Source organism: Salvelinus namaycush, chromosome 39 (assembly GCF_016432855.1).
Source record: "Salvelinus namaycush isolate Seneca chromosome 39, SaNama_1.0, whole genome shotgun sequence".
In the NCBI taxonomy this organism is placed as follows: domain Eukaryota; kingdom Metazoa; phylum Chordata; class Actinopteri; order Salmoniformes; family Salmonidae; genus Salvelinus; species Salvelinus namaycush.
The window spans coordinates 23299174-23326495 of record NC_052345.1 but is presented as its reverse complement, the minus strand read 5'-3'; the positions used below and the strand labels follow the sequence as shown (position 1 = coordinate 23326495).

The 27322-nt window shown below is 43.8% G+C and overlaps 2 protein-coding genes across 3 annotated transcripts; both read left to right on the top strand.

The window, feature by feature from the left end:
- LOC120032985 (cysteine-rich protein 2-binding protein-like) lies at nt 1-7549 on the top strand. The gene is made up of 11 exons (XM_038979265.1): nt 1-208; nt 956-1241; nt 1600-1721; nt 2018-2139; nt 2382-2563; nt 2946-3371; nt 3683-4290; nt 4548-4681; nt 5192-5367; nt 5709-5899; nt 6816-7549. The coding sequence occupies exons 2-11, from the start codon at nt 983-985 to the stop codon at nt 6987-6989; spliced, it is 2394 nt and encodes a 797-aa protein (XP_038835193.1). The 5' UTR covers nt 1-208; nt 956-982; the 3' UTR covers nt 6990-7549.
- Nucleotides 7550-16789: 9240 nt separating this feature from the next.
- Nucleotides 16790-25614, top strand: LOC120032819 (DNA-directed RNA polymerase III subunit RPC6). Of its 2 annotated transcripts, none has more exons than XM_038979005.1 (9): nt 16790-16903; nt 18948-19065; nt 20453-20520; nt 20647-20714; nt 21079-21191; nt 21382-21525; nt 21885-21992; nt 24162-24353; nt 25410-25614. In XM_038979005.1, the coding sequence occupies exons 1-9, from the start codon at nt 16845-16847 to the stop codon at nt 25485-25487; spliced, it is 948 nt and encodes a 315-aa protein (XP_038834933.1). In that variant the 5' UTR covers nt 16790-16844; the 3' UTR covers nt 25488-25614. The 2 variants fall into 2 exon arrangements, with proteins under 2 accessions (XP_038834933.1, XP_038834934.1); XM_038979006.1 differs by having other exon boundaries at nt 16806-16903; nt 18970-19065.
- Nucleotides 25615-27322: the final 1708 nt, after the last annotated feature.

Below are 27322 nucleotides of genomic sequence, written 5' to 3'. Positions count from 1 at the left end.
CTCATCGACACGTTTCTGAGATGTCCTGTGCTGTGCTAACGTTATCCAACTCCTTGTTTAGCAATTCCCTGTGTCTCCAAACTACATGCAATACTACGTTAGATAGCTAGCTATGTATACAACCTCTAAAGTTGTACTAGGCGTTTCTGAGATACTTACGGTGAGCACCGTTGCAGGAGTGCATCTCAAGCAAAACTGGGACCAAGAGGTAAACAATTAGCTTCCCAGACAACGTTAGCTATCTAGCCATGTATCTTAGTAGGGTACAGTGTTTCCCATGCAAAAGTCCGTTGCAACTTAGCTAGCTACATTGAGAACGTTGTCGGGAGAAACATTACCTTTTGCTTAGCCTACGTTAGCTAACACTAGAGTTAGCATCTGCATGCTTTTCTGCTAGCAGACAGCTAACGGTAGCTAGCTAGCAACAGCACATCTAGCCATCATTTTAGACAGAGCAGAGAGAGAATCTGCGAGTGCTCGAGCAACGAAGTCTGACCAAGGAGCTCAAGGCAGAGCGCGACAGGAGAGAATCAGGGCAGTAGGGCTCCGACCAACCACAGGCATAACAACAACTACTTTGACAACAGCCTTCACAATTGTTATGTAGCGACATGTAGTGTAGCTATGGCTAATGTTCGTGTTAGAATATTGATAAAGCGATGTAGTACACCGTAGTTTTCTTTCAAACTGGGCTGTCTTTGTGCAAATGAGCACCCATGCCTTAGACATATTTGTAGACTCTGGCCAATGATTTATCAATTACAGGTTTGGAGTAAACTAGCTGACACTGCAGAAGCCATTGCCACCCTTCTGGATAGCTATTGATTGTCACTGGTTTTGAACATGTAGGCCTATGCGTAGCATGCAGTTAGTTCCCTAAAGGTAGGCTATACATAGTGTTTAGTTAGGTAGTAGGTAATGTTCTTACACAATTGTGACTTTTGACTCTGCACAGGATTAGACTGTCTGACTCCACCTGGTGATGATGGAAAGCGGTGGTGAGCAGAGGGGCCAAGTGGAAGATGAGGCCATGTGCACCTCTGCCTCGGAGGGGCTGGAGGAGGGTGAGGTGGAGGGTGAGACGCTGCTCATCGTGGAGTCGGAAGACCAAGCCTCGGTGGATCTCTCGCACGACCAGAGCGGTGACTCGCTCAACAGCGATCTGGGGGACGACACCGAGGGTGGCTGGAACGAGGACATGGCCTTTTACTGCGACAAGTGCCACAAGTGGATCCCCATCGGTGAGAGGAAGGCCAGGCAGTCCCTGGGGGCGCACCGAAAGCAGGGAGGGAGAGCGACCTCTCCCTGTGACGGGGCGTAATTCTTTCTCAATATCACATGACAATTGCAAATCACAACGATTTGGACAGAGTATATTTTGCGCAGTTATTTCCTCAGTAATTTCAGTGGGGTTGGCCTTATCTGTCCATCCATAGATATTAAAATGGGCTGCTGCTTTTCTCTATAAATTCGCACAAGTCTTTATTTGGATGTCGTGTCCTGTTGCACCGTACATGCTTTTCAAATAAAGAATGAGAATGAAATGAACAGAATGCCTTGTCTCTTAGCGGTCTATTTATTCTCATCCCCACCATTCAGCACAGCTGCACGGAGAGCAACCCAGCTACCTGAAAGGAGACAACTTCTTCAAGTTCACCTGCTATGACTGTACGGAAGATGTCAAGGAGACCTTTGAGAGGATGAGACTCACCTGGCAACAGGTATATGTGCCACAATGTTTACAATAAAGAACTGATTTGTAGTGCAGCTTACATAAGATAATAAGAACATGAACAGGGTCAAAAGAGGAACACCTTAATAAAAACATATGGGGCAAGATCCTTATCTACAGTATGAACAAGTATAAAATTGCAAAGTATGGTATATTGCTGTAGACTTTATTTCAGTGATTATATTTGTTCTGGGCAACAGCACTCTGAAATGAGTACTGGACGAATGTCATATTTTATTTTCCTGGTTTTCATTGCAGTTCGGTGTGTTTTCTGTTTTATTTCAGGTGGTTATGTTGGCCATGTACAACCTTTCGTTGGAGGGCACGGGGCGTCAAGGCTACTTTAGATGGAAGGAGGACATCTGTGCCTTTATTGGGAGACACTGGACCTTCCTACTGGGCACCAGGTTAGAAAGAGAACAACATTCAGTTGGTTGTCAGTTGGTAAGGTTTTGATAAGTTTGCATACAACCTTAAAAATGTAAACAAAACCTGATAATCGTTCAGTCAATTATCAGAATATCAAGAGCGGACAGATTTGGAACTTGACCCAACCTTTGTGGAAAGAAGAGCTATGTTTGAATTATTCTTTTCCAGTCTAGTATTTTGTAAATGGTTAGTGTTTTTGACGCCTCACCTTCACCTGCAGAAAGAAGACTTCCACATGGTGGAGCACAGTGGCGGGCTGTTTGTCGGTGGGGAGCCCCACGTTCTTCCGCTCAGGGGCCCAGGAGTTTGGCGAGCCGGGCTGGTGGAAGCTGGTGCAGAATCGTCCACCCACCCTGCGCCCAGATGGAGACAAGTCCTCGGTGGCCTCCCTAAAGTCTAAAGGTGAACTGCAGAACACTCATAAATAACCTTAAGTTTTCACATTTTCAGACAACCAAAAGATTATTTTGTGATAAAGAAATTATAATAACGTCAGTGTGTTAAATAGACTTATTTAGGAAAAGTCAAGGGGGGGATATGACTTTAAAAATGACAGGGATAAATTCATACTTCTATTGTTAGAGGTAGTTAACCCTAAGCAGTTTGCAGAATTGTGCAAAGTCTGTTGTGTGAATCAATTATATGCTTTTGAGGGATAACCAGCTACTGTTGTATAAAATAAATTCACCCCTCCAGGGGACTGTACATGCATGTGTTTTTGATTGAGCATTTAGAGCCCTTTTTGTTTAACAATTTGCTTAGCTGGCGTTTATTACTTTCTCAGCCGCCTCCAAGCCAACCCTGGACCCCATCATCACGGTGGAAGGCTTACGGAAGCGCGTGGGCCGGAATCCGGTGGAAAGCGCCATGCAGCTGAAAGAAAAGCGCTCACGCACCCACGAGGCTAAGGACATCCGGCGGGCGCAGAAGGAGGCGGCGGGGTACATGGATCACAGCGCCTCCTCCACGCCTGTCAAGTTCAGCGGCCGTGGTGGCGGGCGGAGACCCGACTTGGTCCTGGAGAAAGGTGAGGTGGTGGACTTCTCCTCAATGAGCTCATCGGACCGAACGCCACTCACCAGCCCCTCGCCGTCGCCCTCTCCGGACTTCTCTGCACCCGGCACCCCCGCCTCCCACTCAGCCACGCCCAGCCTGCTGTCGGAGGCTGACCTCATCCCTGACGTCATGCCACCGATGGCGCTCTTTCACGGTAAGAAGTCGGGGTCCCCTTTGATCTTGGAGTTTTTAGTCTAGATAGAAAAGGCAAGATGAGAAATGGTATCTGATAGCATTTAATGCCACAATGAACGTCAACAAAAAACGTCAACAATGAAGCAATATTCCAAGGTGCATTCCATGCCAATATCAATTGATTTCTATGATATACAGTATCTGTCTGTAGTGCTATAGGAATGAATACCACTCAAAAGTGGTATTTAATTAGTTGAAATTATCAGTGAATGGCTGGAAAACTCACAGAATGTATCATTAATATTTCCCCTTTCTGATTTGAAACTCCAGATGACGAGGAGCTGGACGGCGAAGGCGTCATCGATCCCGGCATCGAGTACATCCCCTCACCCAGTATGTCCCTGGGCACTGGCGCCCTTGTCATTCGCAAGAAGCTGCGGCCTGGGGTGGCAGGGGCGCACATCAAGCAGGAAGCAGAGAGTGACGACGAGGAGGGCCGCGGCCGGAATGATGAAGACGACGAGAGGCGGGGGCACGGCGATGGCCAATCCAATGTGGCCAGGGGGGCCCGGGGTGGCGGGGAGAGGAGGAGGGGGGCCTTAACAGAGAAGGGGAAGGGTTCCCCCCCTTCAGAGCCCCGGTTTGCCCCCCTCAGCCTGTATGAGGAGCGTGTGCTGCTGCGGCGCCTGGAGGCTTGTCCGCAAGCGCTGGCGGTGACTGCGCATGCCAAGCGGCTGCACAGGAAGCTACTGGTGAGGAAGGCCAAGCGCCAGAGAGGGCTCCCCCTGCTGGACATTGACCAGGCGGTCAGTGCCACCCTCAGTCTGGTGGGAGGGTTGTACGGGGCCCAGGAGGGGGGACAGGGCCGCTACGAGGGCTCCGGCGCGGGGAAGTACCGCACCACCAGCCAGGACCTCCGAATCCTCGACCGCTTCCAGGTACACCTTCACTACCACAAGCACAGATGTCAAATTTGTGCACAGATCACACACATACACAAATATATGCACTCTCTGTACTGTTGGTCGCTTTGGATAAAAACTCTGCTATGTGGCATTTATGATAAAATTCCGATTTGTTATGAGTGGTCACGAACGAGAGGAATGGTTTGAATATTTCCAAACACATTATATCACATGCGTGATACGTCTTTTGCTTCAATCACACGTCTATGGAATGCATTTGATCCCTTTAGACAACGGTGTCCAGCAGAAGAGGGTACCACCAGCCTACAGTGTCCTTCTGGCACCGCCTCATGGGCTCCGACGCCAGCATAGACCAAGGCATCAAGAGCCCGTACACCTCCCGCATCCTCAAACCCTTCATAAGGTATGCCACACGCCCTTACCTCCTTCATGAGGCACACCACATGCAGCCTTTATACCCCTAATATGGTAAGAGACATTTGTGACCAATTGACCTATGACATTAACCTGTAATTAAACCCTGATACTCAAGGTGAGGTATAACAATCACAGCATGGAAGGAATCAATATTATTGTGGCTCAATTCATGCCGTTTCTAATCTATTACGTGCAGTATGTAGCCCTCCTGAACGTGGCCAATATCTTTGTTACATTCAGATTGAAATACATTATGAAGAATAGTCATTCCTCTCTGACACATAAATTAAGAAATCATGTTGGCTCTATTCATGGCATTTATTTTCTATCCCATCTCCTTGGTTATATTCACTAGACACCAAATCGAGAGAAAAAAAATGGACTGAAACAGAGTGACTATTTGAACTTCTCCAATAAGAAACTCTCGTTTTGGTTGCGAAATGTTTCCCATTGCAAAACGTTTTGCTACGGTGTGCACTAATGAATCCATCACCAGGAGGGACTACGAGAACAAGCCTATGAAGCTGAAGCTGTTGGCGGAGATCCGTGCCTACCCTCACAGGAAGGACCCCTGCTGGGTCCCCAAGCCAGAGGCCCCCATCGACTACTGTTACGTCCGGCCCAACCACATCCCCTCCGTTAACTCCATGTGCCACGACATCTTCTGGCCAGGTAGGAGACTGAACAGGGCCATACTATCACATTTTGATTTTTGATTTTACTTGATCATTTTTACATGTCAGACTGGGAACTTAAAAGGGACATTTAATTAAAAAAAATTAAGTCTGTCAGATGTTCCAGACCTCAAAAGTATGCTTGTGTCGAGTTATATTCCAGGCCATCCGTTGTGTAGATCCAGCTTATATGGCTCAATTCCAAATGAATGGAAAAGATGAGCATCATCTAATTTCCTGATTTTAGTCAGTTATTATCTTTTCCATTAATTTGGGGTTGAGGCATATTTCCCTCAGTTTTAGATTGATGGCTGATTTTCTCTCTGAATCTCCTATCAGGCGTGGATCTCTCTGAGTGTCTCCAGTACCCAGACTTCAGCGTAGTGGTCCTTTATAAGAAGGTGGTGATCGGCTTTGGGTTCATGGTGCCGGATGTGAAGTACAACGAGGCCTACATCTCCTTCCTGCTGGTGCATCCCGAGTGGAGGAGGGCTGGGATCGCTACATTCATGATCTACCATCTCATTCAGGTATGGTAACAAAATCATAATAATGATTATTAAAACAACAATACTACAGTTGCAAGCAGCAATTAAAGGGGCACTATACTGGCATCTACATAAAGTGGTGAAGTGCAGCTTTAATAGTCTCTAAACCACATTGTATAGAGCCATATTGCCATCATATACACGTCATTGTAATAGACACTGAGTGTACAAAACATTAGGAACACCTGCACTTTCTATGACAGACTGACCAGTTGAAAGCTATGATCCCTTAAGGATGTCACCTGTTAAATCTACTTCAATCAGTGTAGATGAATTGGAGGAGACAGGTTAAGGAATAATGTTTAAGCCTTGAGACAATTACGACATTGATTGTGTGTGTGTGCCATTCAGAGGGTGAATGGGCAAGGCAAAAAATGTAAGTGCCTTTGAATGGGGTATGGTAGTAGGTGCCAGGTGCCGATTTGAGTCTGTCAAGAACTGCAATGCTGCTGTGTTTTTCACACTCAACAGTTTCCCATGTGTGTCAAGGATGGTCCACCACCCGAAGGACATTCAGCCAACTTGACACAACATTGAAGCATTGAAGTCGACATGGGCCAGCATCCCTGTGGAACACTTTCAACACCTCGAAGAGTCCATGCCCTTACAAATTGAGGTTGTTCTGAGGGCAAAAGGGGGTGCAACTCAATATTAGGAAGGTGTTTTGTACACTGTGTAAAGTCACTGTACTGGTGGTTAGTGCTTTTTAGACCAGGGACTAACTTGACCCAACGGCTACATTAGAATTAGTCGAGTCAGCTCGAGACTGCTAGAAATAACTATAAATAAATAACCATGAAAGTCACTTAAATTGTTTGGATCGATCTACAACAGCACCGGTTAAGTGGTTGAAAAAAGGGAAGGTGTCTTTTCAAGCAAGGTTCTCTTTCCCCCACAGACCTGCATGGGAAAAGACGTCACTCTACACGTCTCGGCCAGTAACCCCGCCATGCTCCTATACCAGAAGTTTGGCTTCAAGACTGAGGAGTACATCTTGGACTTTTATGACAAATACTACCCGCTGGACAGCAAGGAGTGCCGACACGCCTTCTTCCTGCGGCTACGGCGGTGAGACAGGAAACGGGATAGGACAGTATTCAGGCCATAGAAATATAATTACTAGAATGGACATTCCCATGTAAGTTAACGTTCCATTGGTGAACTGGTAGCCATATTGAGTGTACTAGTCAAATTGTCGTTGTCTGTGGAGCTTTGTCTGTTGTAGAGTTTATATTTCTATACAGGCAACCAGTCAGAAGGAGGAAAAAATACATCTGGAAATGCCTGTGCTATTCAGTGTATCCATTTTATGTTACACCGTTTCTTTGTGGTCATTATATTTGTGAGAACCTATGGTGAGGTGTATTTTTGTTGATCCACAGAAGAGACTGAAGGACGATATTTTATTGTAATTTTGTACACTTGCATTTCTGAAAAATTCTGCAGTCCAAGTGGCAATTATTTAAAGAAAAACTCACTCACATTGCAAATTCTGTCTTCATTTGCTTGCTGGAATATACTGTACAGTGAGATCCAAAAGTATTTGGACAGTGACAAATTCTTTGTTCTTTTGGTTCTGTACTCCAGCACTTTGGATTTGAAATGATACAATGACTGAGGTTAAAGTTTTAATTTGAGGGTATTGTCATCCATATTGGGTGAACCGTTTAGAAATTACAGTACTTTTACTCCATAATACTAACGCAATTGACAGTGAAAAGGATGCCTGTACAGAATAAAAAAGTATACTGCAAAAACTGTGTCAAAGCAATACATGTTTTGTCCTGAATACAAAGTATTATGTTTGGGGCAAATCCAATACAACACATGACTGAGTAGCACTCTCCATATTTTTAAGCATAGCGGTGGCTGCATCATGTCATGGGTATGCTTGTTATCATCACAGACTTGGGAGTTTCAAGAAGAAAAAAAATGGAATGAAGCTAAAGGTAAAATACTAGAGGAAAAATTGGTTCAGTCTGCTTTCCACCAGACACTGGGAGATGAATTTACCTTTCAGGACAATAGGCTAAAACACAAGGTCAAATCTACACTGAAGTTGCTTACCAAGAAGAGAGTGAATGTTCCTGAATGGCAGAGTTACAGTTTTGACTTAGATATGCTTGAAGATCTATGGCAAGCCTTAAATGGTTGTCTTGCAATGACCAACAACCCATTTAACAGAGCTTGAAGACTTGTATAAAGAATAATGGGAAAATATTGTACAATGCAGGTGTGCAAAGCTCTTAGAGACTTACCCAGAAAGATTCCAAGCAGTAATTGCTGCCAAAGGTGATTCTAACATGTATTGACTCAGGGGTGTGGATACTTATGTAAATGAGATACTTCTGATTCTAAAAACATGTTTTCACTTTGTCATTATGCGGTATTGTTTGTAGTTGGGTAAGAGAGAACAATTATGTAAATCCATTTTAAATTCAGGGTGTAAGACAACAAAATTTGGAATAAGTCAAGGGGTATGAATGCTTTCTGATTATGTGAATTTGTCCAAATACTCTTGGTTCCCTAAACTGGGGGGGACTATGTACAAAAAGTGCCGTAATTTCTATGGATGAGAATACCCTAAAATTAAAGCTGACCGTCTGTACTTTAACCTCATAGTTATTGTTTAATTTCAAAGTTCTGGAGTACAGAGCCAAAACTATGGAGGTACATTTGTCTAGAGCAAAACTTTATTTTCAATCAAAAAGAATTGTTCTGAAAGCAAAAAAAGAGGCTTCAAAAGTAATAAAAAAAATTTTTTTTAAATGAATACAATTTGCAATAAAATATTTTGTAATAGAGCGCAAAACGTTATGCATTTTATTCCCCAAAAAAGATTTTGAGAACAAAAAATGTATTTGAAAACAAAACTCCAATTTCATTTCGCTATCAACCACCCTCAATTTTGGCTAGATTGCCCCTTTGCTTGCAGTGCATCTTTTTTTATTTTTTGCTTTTGAAACTTTTTGTTGATTGAAACTCTAGTTCCTCGTTTGCACTTTTGACCCCACCGCTGTGGGCGGGCTTTAGTGGGAGGTGTGGATGATGGTTCTCCATTGGTCAGCCATTTTTTTGAGTGTCAGTTTGGCTACAACCAATACTGCACTTAGAACAGGACACCATCTTGCCTTCTCCAGATGGAAGTGGCAGGGCACTCTGACTGCCCAAAACAACCTAGAGAGAAAAATGTAAAAAAAAACTAAGGTAGCACCTTGACTTCTCAAAAAATGTATTCTTACACGGAATCCAAACCGTGTGCGCCATCGTGCATACATTTATTTTGTCCCCCCACACCAAACGCGATCACTACACAAAGGTTAAAATATCAAAACAAACTCTGAACCAATTACATTAATTTGGGGACAGGTCGAAAAGCATTAAACATGTATGGCAATTTAGCTAGTTAGCTTGCACTTGCTAGCTAATTTTCCGATTTAGCTAGCTTGCTGTTGCTAGCTAATTTGTCCTGGGAAATAAATATTGAGTTGTTATTTTACCTGAAATGCACAAGGTTCTCTACTGCAACAATTAATCCACACATAAAATGGTCAACCAAATCTAGTCATCTCTCCTCCTTCTAGGCTTTTTCTTCTCTTGACTTTATATTGCGATTGGCAACTTTCATAAATTAGGTGCATTAACCGCCACCGACCTCGTTCGTCTTTCAGTCACCCACGTGGGTATAACCAATGAGGAGATGGCACGTGGGTACCTGCTTCTATAAACCAATGAGGAGATGGGAGAGGCAGGACTTGCAGCGCGATCTGTGTCAGAAATAGAACTGACTTCTATTTTAGCCCGTGGCAACGCAGACGCTCGTTGGCACACGCGCGAGAAGTGTGGGTGCAATAATTGAATAATATATATTTCTAAATTTATTTTGCAACGCAAGCGGTGTAGTCAGCCTGTAATGTGTACAATCACAACATGTAGGCCTACATCTGATAATGCACAAGACTCACTATGTCTATCACAGGGTGGGTGCTGGAGAGCTACTGGATGCGCAGGCTTTCATTTCGAGCCCCTCACTAACACCACTGATTCTAGTAGTCCAAACTGAAACCATGACTAGATAATTATTTGAAACAGGTGTGTTAGTGATGGGATGGAACAAAAGCCTGCAGACCCAGTGGCTATGTACTAGTAATAGTAGGAGCGGAATGGGAGAAACCTGGTTGTATAAACTCCGCATGGTAGTTCATGCTCTCAATATGTTGAGAGAGATACTTCTCAGAAGGTAAGTGTGATATTCAACTCTAAAATATTCGGAGTGTAGTTACATTAAGCTGGCTGTCTGTAGCATATTATACAATAACTAAAGTATACAGTATATGTACAGTATATATGTTTTAATATATGTTTTATTGTTACATACACCGGATAGGTGCAGTGAAATGTGTTGTTTTATAGGGTCAGCCATAGTACTACGGCGCCCCTGGAGCAAATTAAGTACCTTGCTCAAGGGCACATCGGCAGATTTTTCATCTTGTCGGCTCGGATATTCAAACCAGGCAGCAACCTTTTGGTTACTGGCCCAATGCTCTAACCGCTAGGCTATCATAAATATCTTCTCTCGCAAACTAATGTGACTGAATTGAGAAGTGCGTTTACCTAATTCAACTTGGTTACATATAAACTCAGCAAAAAAATAAACGTCCTCTCACTGTCAACTGCGTTTATTTTCAGCAAACTTAACATGTTTGTATGAACATAACAAGAGTCAACAACTGAGACAAACTGAACAAGTTCCACAAGTTCCATAGAAATTGAATAATGTGTCCCTGAACAAAGGGGGGGGGGTCAAAATCAAAAGTAACAGTCAGTATCTGGTGTGGCCACCAGCTGCATTAAGTACTGCAGTGCATCTCCTCCTCATGGACTTAACCAGATTTGCCAGTTATTGCTGTGAGATGTTACCCCACTCTTCCACCAAGGCACCTGCAAGTTCCTGGACATTTCTGGGGGGAATGGCCCTAGCCCTCACCCTCCGATCCAACAGGTCCCAGACGTGCTCAATGGGGTTGAGATCCGGGCTCTTCGCTGGCCATGGCAGAACACTGACATTCCTGTCTTGCAGGAAATCACGCAGGGGTCATGGAGGGTCATGTCAGGATGAGCCTGCAGGAAGGGTACCACATGAGGGAGGAGGATGTCTTCCCTGTAACGCACAGCGTTGAGATTGCCTGCAATGACAACAAGCTCAGTCCGATGATGCTGTGACACACCATCCCAGACCATGACGGACCCTCGACCTCCAAATCGATCCCGCTCCAGAGTACAGGCCTCGGTGTAACGCTCATTCCTTCGACGATAAACGTGAATCTGACCATCACCCATGGTGAGACAAAACCGCAACTCGTCAGTGAAGAGCACTTTTTGCCAGTCCTGTCTGGTCCAGCGACAGTGGGTTTGTGCTCATAGGCGACGTTGACAGTGATGTCCGGACAGTGATGTCCGGTGAGGACCTGCCTTACAACAAGCCTTACAAGCCCTCAGTCCAGCCTCTCTCAGCCTATTGTGGACAGTCTGTGCACTGATGGAGGGATTGTGCGTTCCTGGTGTAACTCAGGCAGTTGTTGTTGCCATCCTGTACCTGTCCCGCAGGTGTGATGTTCGGATGTACCGATACTGTGCAGGTGTTGTTACACGTGGTCTGCCACTGCGAGGACGATCAGCTGTCCGTCCTGTCTCCCTGTAGAGCTGTCTTAGGCGTCTCACAGTACGGACATTGCAATTTATTGCCTTTGCCACATTTGCAGTCCTCATTCTCCTTGCAGCATACCAAAGGCACGTTTACGCAGATGAGCAAGGACCCTGGGCATCTTTCTTTTGGTGTTTTTCAGAGTCAGTAGAAAGGCCTCTTTAGTGTCCTAAGTTTTCATAACTGTGACCTTAATTGCCTACCGTCTGTAAGCTGTTAGTGTTTTAACGACCATTCCACAGGTGCATGTTCATTCATTGTTTATGGTTCATTGAACAAGCATGGGAAACAGTGTTTAAACCCTTTACAATGAAGATCTGTGAAGTTATTTGGATTTTTACTAATTATCTTTGCTGAGTTTATTTGTAGTTTGCTTGTAAATAGGGTTAAACCAAGGCCTTATACCTTTTAAAGGGTTAATAAATTATGTTATGATGTGTGTTAACCTGTTTTGAGTGTTGTGACCTTCAGACACTATCAGAAGGTGTCTACATTCAGACTCCTCCTGTCTGGATCCCACCGTGGTTATCTGGTTTTCTGAGAACACAAGGCTGCCACAGACCTGATGAAACCATCCCCCTGTCAGAAGATGCTTACACTTGTTCACCTTGTGATGAAAGGCCAAGTTTCGGTCAAATCCACTTCTGAGTTTTTACTTGCTGATAAGATGGTTCTTGCTATCGGGGAGGCTAGATTTATTAAAATGTTGTTGCCAGGGAAAGTTACGTACCGGGGATTGGGGAGGCTATATGAGTTACAGGATGTCTTAGACATTTTGCAGAACTTGGGGAGAAACTATCATATACTGTTATACTGTACTCTGTACCAACTTCTGCCTTCAAATTGTATTACTAAAGGAGTATTTTTAATACTTAAACAAAGAGTCTGTGTTTCCTTTCCATTACTAATGTATGTTTGATAATTATATAGACCTGATCATTTGTTGAAGAAATTGACCATCACTTGCTTTCTGACTAATTACATACCACAACAAAAACCTAGGCATTTATAGAAGTCTAAACTAAGCATAATAAGGATAATTAGGCTACTCTAATACAATCAGGTAAAAGGTAAATGTTAACACACCCCCAAATAAAGTAGTCTATATTTAAACGTGTAGATGTGCATAGTCACAAGATGCTTGAAAGCGGAGTGTTTGTGGCAGTAAACTTCATATTTACCTGGAGTCTTAAGCTGGCCTGAGGCTGGAGCTGGAGGCCTCACATACCATACATGTGGGGGTGTTGACAGGCCATTGTTTACCATTGTTTTACAGTGGACACACAAGCCCATCTAAAGACAAAAGAGAAACCCAAACCTGGGCTGATGAACATTGAATTGAATTGAAATGCCAGAATGAACACACAGGCCAAATTGAACATTGAATTGAAAGGCCTGAAAGAATACACAGACCCGTTAGCCTTGGGTGACAAAGTGGAAAAACGACCTAAAACACTGCATAACACAAAACTGCATTTCCATTTTGCAGCTATGTACTGCAAAATGCAAAAGTATCTCCAAATACTTTTCGGGATTTTCCCTGAATTCCTATTATTTTGTGGTGGCATTTTTTTGCATCTTAATAGGGTAAAACAAACACAGTAAGATTGACCTAATGTTAAATGCCACACTGTAAAATGTGCATACAATCAAAGAGTAGGCCATCAACAAAATGTTAACAATAGTAGCAGTATTAATAGTAGAAGGTGGTTTTAGGACTGGGGTGATACCTGTCCGCCCTCTGTGGGTGGCAGCCTCTGGCCTGGCATAGGCGGCGCAGCAATGCCACACTGCAGACAAAATCGGGCAAAGGGGTCTGAGGGGCGATGGCTCAAGCACTTAGCACACCTGGGAAAAGGTAGAAGTTGCGAGAGATCATTCGCTTCTCCATTAGAAACCATCTCTCTGCATCTTTGTCTCATGCTTTTTCTCTTTCTTTCTTTCTTTCTCTCTCGCTTTCTGTTCACTCACCTCAGAAAGTCTGTCTCCCTTTGGATCCTTGCCATTTGAGTGCTGGTTAGGTTTTTGAATGGACTGTCTTCCAAGCTTGTGTAACAGTATAAACTTTACGTCCGTTCCCTCGCCCCTACCCGGGCGCGAACCAGGGAACCTCTGCACACATCAACAACGGTCGCCCACGAAGCATCGTTACCCATCGCTCCACAAAGGCCGCGGCCCTTGCAGAGCAAGGGGCAACACTACTTAAGTCTCAGAGCAAGTGACGTAACTGATTGAAATGCTACTAGCGCGTACCCGCTAACTAGCTAGCCATTTCACATCCGTTACACTTGCAGTCTGAAAGAGCATTCAACAGCAAATAATTCATGTTCTGTGGCGTTCTAAGTAAGGAGCTGTATTTGCTCATATGATTTGATCATCTTTGCATGGCAGCCTGTTTGTGATCTCATGTTGAATGTCCATGCAGAATTTTTTGTTTTTTTTTGTTGGTAGAATAGGCTAATAGGCTAACTTGGAACACCAGAGTTGTGGGTTTGATTCCCACATGGGTCACATTAATGTATTTGTTAACTCTTAGCAGATTCTGATAATTGACCATATTACTACCAGTCACCATCATCACCGTAATAATGATATAATATAATTGATAATATAAATAGAATTATAAACCGGGCGTTGCGTTGTGCCTAGGAACAGCCCATAGCCGTAGTATATTGGCCATATACCACACCCCCTCGGGCCTTATTGCTTAAATAATATTCACAATATATTTTTGGTGAATGTACCAGTGTCTGAGAACGATGTGAAGACATGGGCTCCGGAGCAAGGGACACAAGCCTTAGACTGCTGCTGAGGAACCATGGACCTTAAGGGGGCCTGCAGGTCTTTGGGACTAAAGAAGACACACACAACTATTACCAAAACGTACACGCTCTTACACTGCATAACATTCATAAACAATCAATAATCCCCTTCATATTATAAAGGGTATTATTGATAGCTTATGAATGTTATAAAGTTTATAAGTATTATATGAATCTCCATATATATATATATATAGTAAAAGTCAGTTTGACAGTGTTTGCACCAGAGATCCTATTCTAATTCTTAATTCAATGGTATGCACTGACACAGCAGCTTGCACTTATTGAGACAAGCATTTATAAATGATGATATTGAGTTTATAACAGTGTTGTGCATTGCATATGAATATGATATTTAGTACTTACATTACAGCATGACCGCAGTATGGTCAAGTATACACAAATATTTTTGTGACACTAATACTTTTATAGGGCATTGGGAAATAGCTCAATACTAATTTCCCTAAAGGGCTATCTTTGTCATGTTGTTTAGGCAGTGTAAATTGCTCATTAGTAAAAGTTATTAAATTAGACATACCTTGAAGCTTCAGTGAGGCATCTCCAGAACCGTTCTCTGTCCCCATCTCCTGTGAGAAACAGAGCAATACAATAGATCCACAGTAACAGTATACTCAGCTTCACCTCAGCTTGTTCAGAACACATATTGATGCAGATGGTAACACATTTGTTTGAATGCTCCATCATTGTGATGTATACAGTTTTCAAGAGGATGCCTGGTGTAGCCTAACATGTAATAACTGTTGTGTCAGTTATGTCACGCCATTGCTAGGCTTCTGCAACAAATCTGTGAAGAAGCATGACATTTTAGTCAAGTTCTTTAGCTTCATAGCAACTGTAATGCAAACCGGCAATTTGACATATCTTATCACAAGTTGTCATTACATGTCAAACTTCAAACGACATTGACATGAAGTAGTTAGCATGCAAATATGCCTGACTATACCTGTCTAGGGAGGCCTCCTTCATACTCCTTCAGAAAGTTCTCTTCCTTGTCCTCAATGGAAGGTGGCTCGTCTGAGGGCACATACTCCACCAGAAATAGCTTGGTGACAAGGCTGATAAACATAAGGTCAGTTTCAGTCATCTATTATCCATAATAGCAATTATAATAATATAACAGCACCAAACATGGATCAAAAAAGTCAAGTATTTAGGGTATCCCTGCTTGGACTTTTATGTTAATTCCACGGTACAGGGGAAACAAAATCTTATTTAACCCAGGACTGAATGGCAATGAAACAATAAATGTCTTTGTGTGATATATTTTTGTAGAATCCTTTCACAATTCAACCTGGTAATAGCCAGAGCTATGACTGACACTTTGTCCTCAGGTAAGCATATTGGTCCGCTATACTTCAAAGTGCTGTTCTCTCCAAACCCTGGTCTCTTCATCACCTCTGGTTTAGTACCATCCAGAGTGTAGTAGATAGTGACATCTGGGATATCTAGGCAGCAATATATGTTGTTTGTCAAAAACCTTTGAATCTAGGGTAGATGTAATCTATCAGTGCATTGTGGATATCACACACAAAAAACTATGAAACAATGTGAAAACAATATTCAAACATAAATGCGGTACATACAATATATTAATGCATCCTCCACACATTATGGATACACGCATGATTTGATCTCAAGAGGAGTTGTGGTGTCTATCTCATGCTTGGCTTTACCAGGAGGGGGGATTCGAATCGGTATGATGAGGCACCACAATGCAACCGGCTGTCATGTTCGGTCCTATAATAAAAATGCCGCGATAAAAACATTTTCATCAGACCATTGCAAAAGTGACATGTGTTATTATAAAGTGTTTAAGACGGATAAAGTATTTTTTTTAACCTGCTATAGCTGCTTTGAACAGTTTCCGCTGATGTTACAAAGCAGATGCGATGCAGCAACGGAGAAACATAACGTTACACCTTAGCAACCACCACAGCCAATGGCAGGATTCACGATGTTTTCATCGTTTATTCTCAACTTTTATTATATTAGCTATCATCTTGCTATTCCTGAAATACCTGGAAAACGTTGAATGCTCGCGCCATAGAAATGTAATCCACTGCGTTCTATGCATGTCTCGCACGCTCTTTCATTATAATAAACCATTATCAAAGAATGTTTTATTGTTACAAAATGCACCAAATCACTCACTAAATACTAAAATACTGATGACAATAGGCTTAGGAAAGAAATACAATTATAAATTAATTGAACTACTACAGTGAAAGGTATTTTCTACGTTTTTAAAAGGCAATTTCCGGGCTTCTATATAGCCACCCAAATGCGACTTGGACTCAGAGTCACATGTTCAATTGTTGATGAATTGCATCGCTAGCTAGCTAGCTAGCGTTACCTATATAATATTGTACAACTTTCCACGATGGCGGATGTAAAGAAAGTAAAGAAAGAATCCTCAGATCCTGTAGACATTGAAAACAGGTTTGTCGCTGTCAAGAAGTCCCTAGCATAGGCTAGCACACAATCTAGTTAGCTAAATTACCTATCTATTTTCACTTGCTCAAATGGGATACATCTGGCCAACTAACGCTAGCTAGCAAGACATAGACCAAGGGACTTAGATACTTTTAAATCTGCCTTATAAAACTAAACAAATCTGCTAAAGAAGGCGTTTCAATTCTTTCAGCCAATGTTTTCAACCCTTGACTCCTAGTCCCACAAGTTTGACAATGACAGTTTGATGCATGTAGCTATAGTGAGCTAACTAACGTTACTGTACAGTCGTGGCCAAAAGTTTTGAGAATAACACAAATATTAATTTTCACAAAGTCTGCTGCCTCCAGTGTCTTTAGATATTTTTGTCAGATGTTACAGAATACTGAAGTATAATTACAAGCATTTCATAAGTGTTAAAGGCTTTTATTGACAATTACATGAAGTTGATGCAAAGAGTCAATATTTGCAGTGTTGACCCTTCTTTTTCAAGACCTCTGCAATCCGCCCTGGCATGCTGTCAATTAACTTCTGGGCCACATCCTGACTGATGGCAGCCCATTCTTGCATAATCAATGCTTGGAGTTTGTCAGAATTTGTGGGTTTTTGTTTGTCCACCCGCCTCTTGAGGATTGACCACAAGTTTTCAATGGGATTAAGGTCTGAGGAGTTTCCTGGCCATGGAGCAAAAATATCGATGTTTTGTTCCCCGAGCCACTTAGTTATCACTTTTGCCTTATGGCAAGGTGCTCTATCATGCTGGAAAAGGCATTGTTCGTTACCAAAATCTTCCTGGATGGTTGGGAGAAGTTGCTCTCGGAGGATGTGTTGGTACCATTCTTTATTCATGGCTGTGTTCTTAGGCAAAATTGTGAGTGAGCCCACTCCCTTGGCTGAGAAGCAACCTCACACATGAATGGTCTCAGGATGCTTTACTGTTGGCATGACACAGGACTGATGGTAGAGCTCACCTTGTCTTCTCCGGACAAGCTTTTTTCCGGATGCCCCAAACAATCGGAAAGGGGATCAGATAAAATGACTTTACCCCAGTCCTCAGCAGTACAATCCATGTACCTTTTGCAGAATATCAGTCTGTCCCGGATGTTTTTCCTGGAGAGAAGTGGCTTCTTTGCTGCCCTTCTTTACACCAGGCCATCCTCCAAAGTCTTCGCCTCACTGTGCGTGCAGATGCACTCACACCTGCCTGCTGCCATTCCTGAGCAAGCTCTGTACTGGTGGTGCACCGATCCCGCAGCTGAATCAACTTTAGGAGACGGTTCTGGCGCTTGCTGGACTTTCTTGGGCGCCCTGAAGCCTTCTTCACAACAATTGAACCGCTCTCCTTGGAGTTCTTGATGATTCGATAAATGGTTGATTTAGGTGCAATCTTACTGGCAGCAATATCCTTGCCTGTGAAGCCCTTTTTGTGCAAAGCAATGATGACGGCACGTGTTTCCTTGCAGGTAACCATGGTTGACAGAGGAAGAACAATGATTCCAAACACCACCCTCCTTTTGAAGCTTCCAGTCTGTTATTCGAACTCAATCAGCATGACAGAGTGATCTCCAGCCTTGTCCTCGTCAACACTCACACCTGTGTTAACGAGACAATCACTGACATGTCAGCTGGTCCTTTTGTGGCAGGGCTGAAATGCAGTGGAAATGTTTTTGGGGGATTCAGTTCATTTGCATGGCAAAGAGGGACTTTGCAATTAATTGCAATTCATCTGATCACTCTTCATAATATTCTGGAGTATATGCAAATTGCCATCATACAAACTGAGGCAGCAGACTTTTTGAAAATGTATATTTGTGTCATTCTCAAAACCTTTGGCCATGACTGTGTAATACATGAACTAGCTACTGTAATGATCTTCATCTACTAGTTAGACTAGCTATCTAGCTACATCAATCATAATTTGAGTAAGCAGTAAGATATTTATAGTTGAGTTTATAGTAAATCTGATGCCCTGACTAGCTAGGTTGCTAACTAACGTTAATGTAACGTTATATTATACTCTGATATTATAAAGGATAAAGGCGCTCTGTCAACAGTTCCCTCGTGGAATAACAGACCAGGTGATCCAGAATGACATGCCTAATTTGGAGGCTCAACACAGAGCCATGGCCATCAACAGACTACTGTCATTGGTAAGTGGCACAGGTGTAGCCTGGGGTCCGTTTCTGCTCTCTTAACGACTCCTTATGTAATTGTCATGCCAAGTTTGGCTTGACAATGAGAATGGTGTTGACAAGATCACAAACAGAGGAGTTTGTGATCTCACTGTCATGGGTACGTTGAGTGGATTTGTACATTAGGGTTGGGCGATATCAGCCTTTGTTCCATCGTGATTATGTACTTAGAACATGCCTACGACTTAAATTTGTGTATTTTTGAAAGTGGCAACTTTTTAGGACAATTTCTTAGGCTATACACTGTTTAAAACTAACTTGTCTTAAAGCTTTTGTGATTGGCCTGGTAGGAGGACTGTTGGGCCAATTCGCATGGAGCGATTAAGCTGGCCTGGCATGGATAACTTATTTCTTAGTAAGCGTTGCTCAACTGTAGGCCTATGGATTTTTTTTAACAGTTTTTCTATAAACCACTATTGTTTGTCTTTCAAACTATGAATCCCCTACATTATGTTTTGAAGCAATTCAAAAGGCCCCGGGTGGCGCAGTGGTCTAGGGCACTGCATCGCAGTGCTAGCTGCGCCACCAGAGTCTCTGGGTTCACGCCCAGGCTCTGTCGCAGCCGGCCGCAACCGGGAGGTCCGTGGGGCGACGCACAATTGGCATAGCGTCGTCCGGGTTAGGGAGGGTTTGGCCAGTAGGGATATCCTTGTCTCAGTATGTAAAAAATGTAATGAAATGTAAAAAAAAAATGTAATAAAAATGTATGCACTCTACTGTAAGTCGCTCTGGATAAGAGCGTCTGCTAAATGACTAAAATGTAAATGTAAATTCAAACAACTTTCTGAAAGGGAACTCCGTTCGATTAATTCACTGTTCCATTGCATGAAAGCCAGAATGCATAAAACTGAAAGTGTATGTACGCCTATAGCCTAAAGTTGTATTCCTATTGAAGGGAAAAATTAGTTTTTTAAAAACGGGTAGACACAGGTTAGTTAAGGAGTGTGCATTAGCAAATATGAATATAGGCAGTTTACTCAGAATGTCCACCAATGCGCTTTCCTGTTGAGGGCTGCCTGACTCTGCGCTTTACTGCCAGTCAAGTTGAAATAGATTAGGCTATCGTCTGTCACATCACAATGTTGTCACCAACGACGATAACTGTCAATTCTCCTCAATAAATGATACTATGGTAATATGGTAATATGCGTTGGACGATAATGTTGTCATGACCTCGTGTTCATGTTGGTCAGTAACAAAAACATGAGGGTAAAGAACATGATGCACGATAGATCCATGTGTTCATCAATGATCAGATTTTCCAAACATTGGCTCAATAGTTCTGGTTGACAGCGCAATGCTGAGGATGGGAATGTTGTAACCGAGTTTAATCTTGTGCACACAGGGTCAGTTGGACCTTCTACGAAACAGCTCAGGTCTTCTATACCGCATGAAGGATGCCCAGGCAGCAAGGTAAATGTCAGCATCGTCATTCAACATTTAACAATGTTTTTTTTTTTTTTTTTGAAGGAAGCCTTCAGGAAGGACTTTTATTTCTGGATGATTCGGAACTTCAGCTGTGTTTGTTATGTCCCAAAGCAAAATGAAAGGCTCTGACAATCAAGAGAAGCTGGTCTATCAGGTCATTGAGGATGCAGGAAACAAAGGTAGGGATTTCAGAGGCGTCCAGTCCAGACAACCCCTAGCCCCTACACCCTTAGGTAGCCTACTTGGGTAGATCAGACAGGTATAAGCAAATGCTTCACCTTTCCCTCTGATAGGCTAGGTGACATTTTCCGCATATTGTTTACATCTATCCGATCCTCTCCGATCTACTCAAGTGCTATGGGGGTAAGAGATGGGTGTTGTCTTTGGATGGGGCCATCAAGTCCATTCAAACCTGGCCAACTCGCACAGTTCACACTTGACACTTCACAGTATCCACCACAACATTATTTTCCGTTGTTGTATTTCTTTGAAATGTTCTTTCCATTTTGTATATTCATGAACTGTCCCCTTGCCTTCACACAGGGATCTGGAGTAGGGACATTAGATATAAGAGCAACCTTCCTCTGACAGAGATCAACAAGATCCTCAAGAACCTAGAGAGCAAGAAGCTGATCAAGGCTGTGAAATCAGTGGCTGTGAGTCGAGCTCCAAACACTAAGATATTCTAAAATACATGTTTTAAAAACCAGAGATATGGTTGAATCAAAAAAAGTACCACTTAATAATTTAATAATAATTTAATAATATGAATGCATCAGCAGTCATGCTATACAAACTCTGTAAGTGTTTAGTCTCACCTATAATGAGTTGTTGTTGTTTGTCCAGGCGTCAAAGAAGAAGGTTTACATGCTGTACAACCTGCAGCCAGACCGCTCGGTGACTGGGGGAGCCTGGTACAGTGACCAGGACTTTGAGTCTGAGTTTGTGGAGGTTCTCAATCAGCAGTGTTTCAAATTCCTTCAGAGTAAGGTGAAGGGTCCACCGAATGGGAGTGGGACAAATGTCTTACAATGGACAAGTCACAGAAATGAAATGGGTGTGTTCTGTCGTGTAAATGTTTGGAAATAAGGTTACTAATTAACTGATATGAGCACATCAGTGTGAAGCATGCTTCAATCTAATAGATTATGCCATAAAGACAATCTATACGGCTTCTGGGGCACTAGCATTTGTTTTGGAATGCACCCTAAAATTCTTCTAATTCTAAATGCAGGGCTGGTTGACATAGCCAGAAACAACTCTGGCTCCTAGTTATAGGCTATCTGGTAACCAAGAGTTTATTAGGACATAACTTCTACGGTCATGTTGGTTTATTTGTCACCCTCTAGGCCGAGGTGGCGAGGGACAGCAAGCAGAACCCCATGGTTCAAAGAAACAGCTCCTTTGCCACCTCTCACGAAGTGTGGAAGTATATTTGTGAACTCGGCATCAGCAAGGTGAGACTGCTGCTGGCGACATTCTGTTCGGTTTTGACCGCAATTTTGTCACGTTTTTGCCAATAACGGCCAAAGTTGTCAAGACCAGGGTGGAATCCTCCACTGGTTGGTGAGGACCGGGGCATAATTGTCCACATGACTATTTTCACACTATTGACCAAACAGAGCTGTACTGTCTGCGCTGGCCTGGTTATGAGTCTGCCATAGTTGCAGGTAATGGGCTGGAAAGGTCCATGCGAAAATAAAATATCCAAGCCAACAAAGTATTGTAACGACCCTGGGTTTATAAGCGTGGATATCGACTCTGCCGCTCCTGCATGCTTTTGCGGCACAGTCGATAGCGCGGTGGACTTCGGACTAGAAGGTTGAGGGTTCGAGACCTGCTCCCTGCGGTTTCATTACAGTACAGTTGGTACTCTGTACCCTTTTCACCGTATTTGTACAATGTGAGGGGGTCAAATGTAACAACTGTAACAGTCTCACCTTTCAGCATACAGTTGCTGTGTACAGTTGAAGTCGGAAGTTTACATACACCCTAGCCAAATACATTTAAACTCAATTTTTCACAATTCCTGACATTTAATTCTAGTAAAAATGTCCTGTCTTAGGTCAGTTAGGATTACCACTTCATTTTAAGAATGTGAAATATCAGAATAATAGTAGAGTGATTTATTTCAGCTTTTATTTCTTTCATCACATTCCCAGTGGGTCAGAAGTTTACATACACTCAATTAGTATTTGCTAGCATTGCCTTTAAATTGTTTAACTTGGGTCAAACATTTCGGGTAGCCTTCCACAAGCTTCCCATAATAAGTTGGATGAATTTTGGCCCATTCCTCGACAGAGCTGGTGTAACTAAGTCAGGTTTGTAGGCCTCATTGCTCGCACAAGCTTTTTCAGTTCTGCACACAAATTTTCTATAGGATTGAGGTCAGGGCTTTGATGGTCACTCCAATACCTTGACATTGTTGTCCTTAAGCCATTTTGCCACAACTTCGGAAGTATGCTTGGGGTCATTGTCCATTTGGAAGACCCATTTGCGACCAAGCTTTAACTTCCTGACTGATGTCTTGAGATGTTGCTTCAATATATCCACATAATTTTTCTTTCTCATGAAGCCATCTATTTTGTGAAATGCACCAGTCCCTCCTGCAGCAAAGCACCCCCACAACATGATGCTACCACCCCCGTGCTTCACGGTTGGGATGGTGTTCTTCGGCTTGCAAGCCTCCCCCGTTTTCTTCCAAACATAACGATGGTCATTATGGCCAAACAGTTCCATTTTTGTTTCATCAGAACAGAGGACATTTCTCCAAAAAGTACGATCTTTGTCCCCATGTGCAGTTGCAAACCGTAGTCCGGCTTTTTTATGGCGGTTTTGGAGCAGTGGCTTCTTCCTTGCTGAGCGGCCTTTCAGGTTATGTCGATATAGGACTTGTTTTACTGTGGATATAGATAATTTTATACCTGTTTCCTCCAGCATCTTCACAAGGCCCTTTGCTGTTGTTCTGGGATTGATTTGCACGTTTCGCACCAAAGTACGTTCATCTCTAAGAGACAGAACGCGTCTCCTTCTTGAGCGGTATGACGGCTGCGTGGTCCCATGGTGTTTATACTTGCATACTATTGTTTGTACAGATGAATGTGGTACCTTCAAGCATATGGAAATTGCTCCCAATGATGAACCAGACTTGTGGAGGTCGACAGTTTTTTTTCCTAAGGTCTTGGCTGATTTATTTTTATTTTCCCATGATGTCAAGCAAAGAGGCACTGAGTTTGAAGGTAGGCCTTGAAATACATCCACAGGTACACCTCCAATTGACTCAAATTATGTCAATTAGCCTATCAGAAGCTTCTAAAGCCATGACATCATTTTCTGGAATTTTCCAAGCTGTTTAAAGGCACAGTCAATTTAGTGTATGTAAACATCTGACCCACTGGAATCGTGATACAGTGAAATAATCTGTCTGTAAACAATTGCTGGAAAAATTACTTGTGTCATGCAAAGTAGATGTTCTAAACGACTTGCCAAAACTATAGTTTGTTAACAAGAAATTTGTGGTGGTTGAAAAACGAGTTTTAATGACTCCAACCTAAGTGTATGTAAACTTCCGACTTCAACTGTATTTCCTATGGAGGTTGAAAGTCTGAATATTGCACTTTGTGCAGGTGGACCTGTCTATGGAGGACATTGAGACTATTCTGAACACGCTCATCTACGACGGCAAGGTGGAGATGACCATCATCGCGGCCAAGGAGGGCACTGTGGGCAGTGTGGACGGCCAGATGAAGCTGTACAGAGGGGTCAACCCTATCATCCAGCCCACAGGCCTGGTCAAGGCGCCCTGTGGCCTCTGTCCGGTGAGCCCTCCTTCACAGGCAACAGCAGCCAAGTGGCTCCGTTTCAATATCCATACCAGCATATCACTTGGTATTAAACATTGCAATTGGGATATACACTGAGTGTACAAATCATTAGGAACACCGTTATCCATGACCGACTGACCAGGTAAAAGCTATGATCCCTTATTGATATGACTTGTTAAATTCACTTCAATCAGTGTCAGTGAAGGGAAGGAGACAGGTTAAAGAAGGATTTCCAAGCCTTGAGACAATTGAGACATGGATTGTGTATGTGTGCCATTCAGAGAGTAAATGGGCAAGACAAAATATTGAAGCCTTTGAACGGGTTATGGTAGTAAGTGCCAGGCGCGCTGGTTTGTGTCAAGAACTGCAACACTGCTAGGTTTTTCACGCGCAACAGTTTCCTGTGTGTATCAAGAATGGTCCACCACCCAAAGGACATCTCGACAACTGTGGGAAAGCATTGGAATCAACATGGCTCTCTGTGGAACGCTTTTGACACCTTGTAGAGTCCATGACCAGATTAATTGAGGCTGTTCTGGGGCAAAAGGGGGGTGCAACAGTATTAGGAAGGTGTTCCTAATATTTTGTACACTGTGTCTAACACCCAAACTACATCACTAGTGTTGTGGTTTCCTTCATTAGCGTTGTTTATAGTTTGCTGCACCAAAAGCAGCAAACAGAGGCACAAATTAAAACGCCAGCCACTTTATCAGTTGAGAACGCTTCAGAGACGCATGTAGAAAACACGTAAACACACATGCCCTGTATAGTTTGGCCGTAAGTGGTATGCTAGTGTGGACATTGGAGAGCCCAGTCACTCGTCAAATACTAGAACGGCATGTTTTGACCTAGGGCTGGGCAGAAAGAAGGAAAGGAAGGAGACCTGCATATTTCTGATCCTAAGTGTTTTACCAATTCTATTCAAAGGTACTTCACCTGTAGCCAGATAGCCAGCAGGAAGTGCTAGAAAAAGGGAAATTAAGTATTATGTAGGTTTGATGATGCAGGATTCTTCCAGGAGTGTACATTTATTTACGTCTCTTTTCTTAGGTGTTTGATGACTGTCACGAAGGAGGCGAGATATCCCCCTCCAACTGTGTGTATATGGCAGAGTGGCTGGACTTTTGACCAGTGACTTAGCTTGTTTAGTTTCTCTGTGGAGAAAGTTTCATGTGTATTTTTTTTCTAGCAACCTTTGATGCATCTGAATATATTTTTTATTTATACAGGGCTTAATAAATATTTTAAGACCTGATTGAGAATGTCTACTCTCCTTGGGAAATGTAACAAGCTCAATTGTATCCTGCCGCTACATTTTCATCTAGCACTTATGAAAGTGTTGAAGATGGACACTTTAACGTCCTGACCAGAGTTCTTATGTGTTTTGCTTGTTTAGTGTTGGTCAGGACGTGAGCTGGGTGGGAATTCTATGTTGTGTGTCTAGTTTGTCTGTTTCTGTGTCCAGCCTAATATGGTTCTCAATCAGAGGCAGCTGTCAATCGTTGTCCCTGATTGAGAATCATATATAGGAGGCTTGTTTTGTGTTGGGATTTTGTGGGTGATTGTTTCCTGTCTCTGTGTTTTGTCTGCACCAGATAGGGCTGTCTCGGTTTTCACATTTGTTATTTTGTTATTTGTATTAGTGTTACCGTTTATTCGTCTAATTAAACATGTTGAACACTAGCCGCGCTGCATTTTGGTCCTCTCCTTCATCCCAGGAAGAAAACCTGGGACAGAATCACCCACCAAACTCGGACCAAGCAGCGTGGAAACAGGCAGCAGCGACAGCAGCAGCGGTACCAGGAGGAATGGACATGGGAGGAAATTCTGGACGGAAAAGGACCCTGGGCAGAGCCAGAGGAGTGTCGCCGCCCCAAAGCGGAGCTGGAGGCAGCAAAAGCGGAGAGGCGGCATTATGAGGCGCTAGCAAGGCAGAGCGGCTGGAAGCCCGAGAGGCTCACCAAAAAATTTCATGAGGGGAGGCTAAAGGGGAGTGTGGCGAAGTCAGGTAGGAGACCTGTGCCAACTTCCCGGGCTTACCGTGGAGAGCGAGAGTACGGGCAGACACCGTGTTGTGCGGAAGAGCGCACGGAGTCTCCTGTACGTGTGCTTAGCCCGGTGCGGGTTATTCCACCTCCCCGCACTAGCCGGGCTAGAGTGAGCATTGAGCCAAGTGCCATGAAGCCGGCTCAACATATCTGGCCTCCAGTACGTCTCCTCGGGCCGGTGTACATGGCACCAGCCTTACAAATGGTGTCCCCGGTTCGCCAGCATAGCCCAGTGCGGGCTATTCCACCTCGCCGCACTGGCAGGGCTACGGGGACCATTCAACCAGGTAAGGTTGGGCAGACTCGGTGCTCACAAGCTCGTGTACTCCTTCACGGTCCGGTATATCCGGCGCCACCTTCCCGCCCCAGCCCAGTACCACCAGTGCCTACACCACGCACCAGGCTTCCTGTGCGTCTCCAGAACTCTGTTCCTCCTCCACGCACTCTCCCTATGGTGCGTGTCTCTAACCCAGTACCTCCAGTTCCGGTACCACGCACCAGGCCTACTGTGCGCCTCAGCAGGTCAGAGTCGGCCGTCTGCCCAACGCCGCCTGCACTGCTCGTCTGCTCAACGCCGCCTGCACTGCTCGTCTGCCCAGCGCCGTCTGAGCTGCCTGCCTGCCCAGCGCCGTCTGAGCTATCCGTCTGCCCAGTGCCGTCCGAGCCATCCGTCTGCCCAGCGCCATCTGAGCCATCCGTCTGCCCAGCGCCATCTGAGCCGCCCGTCTGTCCCGAGCCGTCAGAGCCGTCCGTCAGTCAGGAGCCGCTAGAGCCGTCCGTCAGTCAGGAGCCGCTAGAGCCGTCCGTCAGTCAGGAGCTGCCAGAGCCGCCAGCCAGTCAGGAGCTGCCAGAGCCGCCAGCCAGTCAGGAGCTGCCAGAGCCGCCAGCCAGTCAGGAGCTGCCAGAGCCGCCAGC